The 6,069-nt window shown below is 42.9% G+C and overlaps 1 protein-coding gene across 2 annotated transcripts in view; it reads left to right on the top strand.

The window, feature by feature from the left end:
* The first annotated feature begins 218 nt into the window (after positions 1–218).
* The window catches only part of itgb4 (integrin, beta 4), a 24,950-nt gene continuing 19,099 nt past the window's right edge, over positions 219–6,069 (top strand). The window contains exons 1-3 of one of the 2 annotated variants that reach the window (XM_020625352.1): positions 219–466; positions 5,502–5,584; positions 5,964–6,046. In XM_020625352.1, coding sequence (XP_020481008.1) covers positions 5,509–5,584; positions 5,964–6,046 — 159 coding nt within the window. In that variant the 5' untranslated portion in view covers positions 219–466; positions 5,502–5,508. Of the gene's footprint in view, positions 467–3,360; positions 3,687–5,501; positions 5,585–5,963; positions 6,047–6,069 lie in introns of those variants that run through there. The other variant, XM_020625353.1, reaches the window with a different exon arrangement.

Below are 6,069 nucleotides of genomic sequence, written 5' to 3'. Positions count from 1 at the left end.
GCCCTCTCCTGTCGTCACTTCTCGTGCTTCCAACAAAAGAATTGGGTTAATTTCTAATAAAAGAGGTTAGAATCTAACAGTAGGTATGTTTTTGTAGTTATTCTGCTGGACTGTTCGCAGTGAAAGGTCCTCTGTGCTGTGGTCTACATCCTGCACCGGGTGTGGGGGGAGGGGGGGTATGGGGAGATGCCATTATGCCCACTGAATGAACCCAGTGAAGCAAAAGGCGCAGTGTTTGTCATGTAAATTGACGAGGAGTCGGACACAGGCTGGACTCGGCTTTAGGTGCTCAGACGGGAGCTGAAAGTGGAGCCATTCCTGTCAGGCTTTCACTCCGAGTCCAAAGACTTGTGCACTTCTAACTTTTTGGATTGTTGTGGTTTCCCAACAAGCTGCCCGTGGAGGTGGCGCAGCTCCGTGCGCTCCGCTGATGGGTCCAGTTCACCACAACAGCATCTTGTTCGCAGTAAGTAACGTCTTAGGTCATAACGTGCATGCTAATGTAGTTAATGACATGCAAATTATGTTGCATGGAAAAGGGGCTTTATTAGTAGTGGTAGCAGTAGTAGTAGTAGTGCACAGTGTGCGTGTGCAGGTGGTGGTCCACATCAGAGTGAACAACTGAATCACTTTCTGCATTAGAAAAGGTTTCTCCTAGCGATAACAGTTTTGTTGGTGATAGAACAAAAGTCTTGAAAGTGGTTATTTGTTACAGTAAGGAGGTAACTCAGAGACAAACCCAGAGTCTCTAGGGATTCTTGCCATGCACAGATGTCGGAACCACTGGTGTATTCTATATAATTAGAAAATACAGGACATTTTATTCTTTTTTCCACGTTTACAGTATACTAGACATATATGGCTCATAGTAGCTGCTGGGAGTCATTACCTGTGTTTACCGAAGGCTCAAATCGAGCATGAGAAGTGCTTTATTTCTTGCACTCTGGTAACCCATGCACGCATCAGAAAAACAGGTGGGCCACACCTTTCCATCTCCTCCCTCCACATGTGAATGTGTGCTGTCTGGACTGGAATCACTGCCAAAGTGTCAGCCAAGACAGCCAGAGAGCAGGGAAGAGTTGTTTCTCCAGAGGTTTTAGAAGGAACTCCCTGTATCAAACCAGATCTGGTTGCTAGGGGAATGACAGTGCATCCTTTATGTCCCCAGACAGACCGCCTAGTGTGGTATGTACACTGGTGAGGAAAAGAGGCAGTTCCTTATATCCTAGATATTATTCAGGATTGGACCTGGTCTGTGTGAATCCAGTTATAAGGGTGTGATAAGGTGCAGTGGCAGTGACTGAGAGTCACCTCTAACTCCTGGTGTGTGGTCTGCTGGAGCCAAGGCTTTTCTTGGGAAATACATAACACTGCTTGCACTGAACCTGGCCCTATGTGGTACTCCTACTACATTCTTTGAAATGTTATTGTACTACTTAATCAAATTCTGTTGAAGCAGTAGCTGTCAAGCAAGAACGCAAAACAAAACAAACAAACAAAAAAATGGAATGGGTAAAAGTTACTGTGAATGGTTATTAGAAAAGGTGTTTTCATAAAATCAGTCAGTTTGGTGAATCCTGACCAAAGACAAGTTCATTTCAAGAAGAGTGACCAAAAAGCTGTTTTTTAAAAATGTATGATTGTAAAAAAGTGGTTTGTTAAGTGATTAGAAGATCAAAAACCATCCAAACTGTTCCCCCCCAATGATTTTATGTGAAACAAAATATATATCAAACCAGCTTTACAGTGTTTCAGATCTGTTTGGAGGTTTCCACAGAGAAACCACAAATGATTCACCATCACTATCAATTGATTTCGAAGATAGCAAAGTTCTTTTGAAACAAATGACCAAATGATATGAAAGAAGGAATGCTGGATATGAGTTTATTTTGTTTCATTTCTTTAAATGATCATTTCTCTTCTGACTAGCACCAAATAACAGACAGACAGCGGTAACAACTAGCTGGTGAACACATTGGAGCATTTAGCAACTGAAGAGTCAGATATTTCTCTCAGAACATAGTTAAACTCAGCGGGGCCTTGACTGCAGAGTGGTTACGGTGTGGCCACCCTGATTGCGAGCACAGCGCATGCGTGACATCAGTGGTTTGAGTCCGGCTGTCAACCTATTTTGTTGGTCCTCTCCCCTGTTTATTGTCTGCCTCTCTGCAAACTACTTACCTCATATAAATAATAATAAAGGTATAATGCCCACAAAATACCTTAAAAAAGGTGGTGCAGCCCAAAACAGAGGTAAAATTGGAGTGAATATTGGGCTTTTAGTGACAGATCTTTAAATTATTGCTAATGTTGCCCCATCTCTGTTGAATCTCAGAATTAGCCACTCTTCTATAACAACTTTATAGGTCGGTGTTGTGCCTTCCACCATGTGTCCAGAAAGTCAGGTTTAAGGAGAAGGTGAACGGAAGCATAGGGAGACTGCAGCCAGTATGACAAGGCAGCCATGTAGTTTTAGTTGCCTAACCTTAGTCGAACCTTAAGCAGGTCATCAAACGCTCAAGTCATTTGTAAAGTCATAAGGGTTTTTAGAAGGGAATAACAAATGACCTGTTTTGTTGTAAAAAAAAAACAGGCCTCACTGGGCTCTGAATGGTTGGAGGATATTAAAGCCTGTGGAACTTTAGTTGTAGGATGGTCTCTACAGTCTAGTCTACTCAGGCTTTGTTAGCTCCTTTGTACATGGCCATGGAAACGCAGTTCAACACAGTGAGCGCTGGGATTGAGTGTCAGGGTCACTGTGCCGTGCTGGTCCCTCTGCTCAGGAATGCAGTTTCCTGAACTGCTACTTTACATCTGTAGCAAAGCAGAGAAAGTGACTTTACCTCCAGAAAAGGGAGAAAAAGATATGTGGCAACCTCAATGTTCATATCAAATATTTGACAAGTAGAAAATGTGCCCATAAGCATGAGCACACGGTTGTGTAAACACAGGAATCACAAAGCTGTTTCCCATAGCCTACAGGCAGTGTTCTGCTCTGTGTGCTGCTCCCAAGAGCTTGGGAGGAGGCTGTGGAAGGAGGGGCCTGGCTCACCAGTGTCAAGCCCACACAGGTGAACTCCTGTTGGGGTGGAATGCAGCAGGAAGGGGGGCCTTGAAACATAGAGGTGTGGAGCTGTTAACTTGTAGCAGGGTGGGGTAGAGATACAGAGATACAGGAAGGGAGTTAACCCTCTCCGTCACAGCTACTCACCTGGAGAGGGAAGGTAGAGTGTGTGTGTGTGTGTGTGTGTGTGTGTGTGTGTGTGGCTATGGGTGTGTGTGTACAGAAGCTAAAAGAGGGATCAAGTCACAACACTCACTCTCAAATTCACTCAGTCGCTCCGACTCTCACTGTCTCTCATATCTCTCCTCCGCACATGCTGAAAATCTCTTGCACACACGAGGAGACACACACACACACACACACACACACACACACACACACAGTCAGCTGAATTTAAGCACAAATAAGTCAATATTTGACCAGACTGGACTGCACAGGAAAGAAGAAACAAAAGAAAAAAGAGAAACCTTGAACTTGGACACAAGGACTTGAAGTGTTTTTCAGCGCAGGTGGATACAAACTTTCCTTAAACTCTTGGGTCAAACAAAGCAAGAAGGAGTTTGTTGTTTTCTTATTTAGTGCTGGACTTTTGGACTCAGACTGGGCGAGAGCACAGTAAGAGGTTTGTTTGATCAGTAATCTTTTTCTGTCAAGTTATAAATTTCCTAATGGCTCCATTGTTTTCAGTGACCTTCATTTTAAATGTGTTCTTCTGAGCTGTGCTAATTATTTAGCTGACTAATTATTCTTCTTCATATTTGTATATTTGACTTTTGAGCTGTGTAACTTCATCTCTCACCATATGCCTACATGCAACACTGGAGAATTTTTTAGCTTGTTGGTTACTATTTATTTGTTTTATTTTGGCGCTCCTTTCTGTGTGATCGCCCACATCACAGCACAGACTACAATGCAACATAGGTAAAAGAAACTGGAGCAGCCATTCTGGTTTAGTTTGCTTTTTGTTACTTGGATTTTTAAGCTGGACTGCAGAGTTTCAAAGGTTGGAAGTTTTTAAGTGTGCTTTGATGAGATTTTGCCTGCTGTCAAAGGCACAACCCTGAGCGTGACCCCCAAGCCTGTTACTAAAGGCCCCCACGACCCCTGATGATGTCATGGTGGGGTCAGACCCACGCCCAGCAGTGGTATGTTCACCTGGAAGGCATGTTGTTGTCTGCACAGACAAGGTCTGCAGCTTTGAACTCAGAAAAAATGTCCCCTCTTTTTGTGCCACAGAGTCTTTCAGATCAAAGGAAAAGTATCACGAATGATTCTGTTTTTCTCAGAAGCTGTAATTTGTCAGAAACGCCTGCGTGCCCTGGATTTTGACTGAGAAAGAGTGCCATGCAAAGTTCTTTTCCTTCTACTCATATTCTATGACTGATTGTGGTCTGTTCTGTTTTTTCCTTGAACCATCCTGGTTAGTGATTTATGTAACGCCTCATGGCATGAACTCCCACTCACATGCACACACACACACACCTGTTCAAGCTCACAGCGAAGTGCCAAGGTGCTTTTCCCATGTGTTTTCAGGCTGTGTTTTTAACTTGGACAAGTCATTTTCTCACCTCAAGTAGAAATTCCTTCTTGGAGTTGTAAATCTTCGGAGCACAAATCATGATTTTTGTGCACTGTGACCCAGTTATGTGCCCACTGCAACAATTACCAACACATTTCATGCCACATAGTGCCCTTTGTTCATACTCCACCTCCTGTCTTGAGTGCAGATCGCTTTAATGGCTTCCGATTGTTCTCCATCCAAGATTCCAGCATAAAATTATAAAGTGGTTTTATAGCGATGGGTCTATGTAGCATGCCGCCTGGAATATTTCCAGGCCCCACCCTACATTGGTCTCTTCCTGTTAGGATTCTTCTGTTAGATTTTATCATGCCTTAACAGGATCTCTGTTTGAAATTTAACTTTAAAACGGTATGAAAGGCACAACGGCCTATGTCCAGGTGCAAAGTGCATAATAGGATCCAATTTTGTTGTGACCAGAAATGACATTAAAATCATGTCCTGCAGATAGACTTGCATTTATTTTCACAGGTTCTGAGATATACAGTAGGACTTTTAGAGTTCAGCCTCCACCCAAAAATGATGGAGGTCAATGGCATTTTGTGTGCGGCACTTAAAACATTAGAAAATTTGTAATGTTGGTTAACAGATCCTTTCAAACTGAATGTAGGTCAGTAGTTATTTTTCTGAAAGTACAGGCTGCCTTTGTGTTTTAAATCACACTCTGGTAGCAGCTCTTTTCACAAACTGAAGTGAAGGTAAGGGGAGTGTCAGGGCCTGTTCACGTTCCCTGGGCCTTGACCGAGGGAAAACGCAGGTGGTTCAAGTTACACCTTAGTCTACAGAGACTAGTCTCCGTCTCTTAGCTGTGGGGTTTAGATTAGTTGTGAATATACGTATATATTTTTTCTGTTGCAGGAAGAAGATGGGGAGATGGACATTACATCTCTCAGTGGGGCTCGGGCTTGTAGCCGGCCTCTTAACCTGCTGTTATGCTGAAGGTGAGGAGGTCCGGAGTTATCCATCTAATAATCAGATTTCACTACTAGTACTTTATTGACTTTGTTGTGCATGTAGTCAACTAAACAGTATAGCTGGGTATAAATTCTTCTTTTTTCATAGTTTTTTCATATTTTTGACAGTTTTCTGTTAGTTTTAAAAGGAAAGTTTGACATCTTAGGTAAATACTAAGTGGCTCAGTGTAATCATGGGTTTCTTCTGGATCACTCTCAGGAGAAATTAAGATGTTGTGATAAGTATATTTAGTGTTACCGCAGCTATTTTAATTGTTTTATGGGTTTGATTCTCACTCTGATGCCTCTCTGTGACTCTGACTTTCTCCGATATGCTGCCCTCCCGATCTCCTCTGCTTGCCAACAGTGAATTACTGCTTCGCTTCCAGTAACAAGACCTGTTCAGAATGTCTGCAGGCTGGGATAGGTTGTGTCTACTGCTCTGATGAGGTGAGAGCACAAAACAGCAGGAA

This window comes from Monopterus albus, unplaced genomic scaffold, assembly GCF_001952655.1.
Source record: "Monopterus albus unplaced genomic scaffold, M_albus_1.0 scaffold353.1, whole genome shotgun sequence".
NCBI lineage: Eukaryota > Metazoa > Chordata > Actinopteri > Synbranchiformes > Synbranchidae > Monopterus > Monopterus albus.
This window is presented reverse-complemented; position numbering and strand designations above follow the sequence as displayed.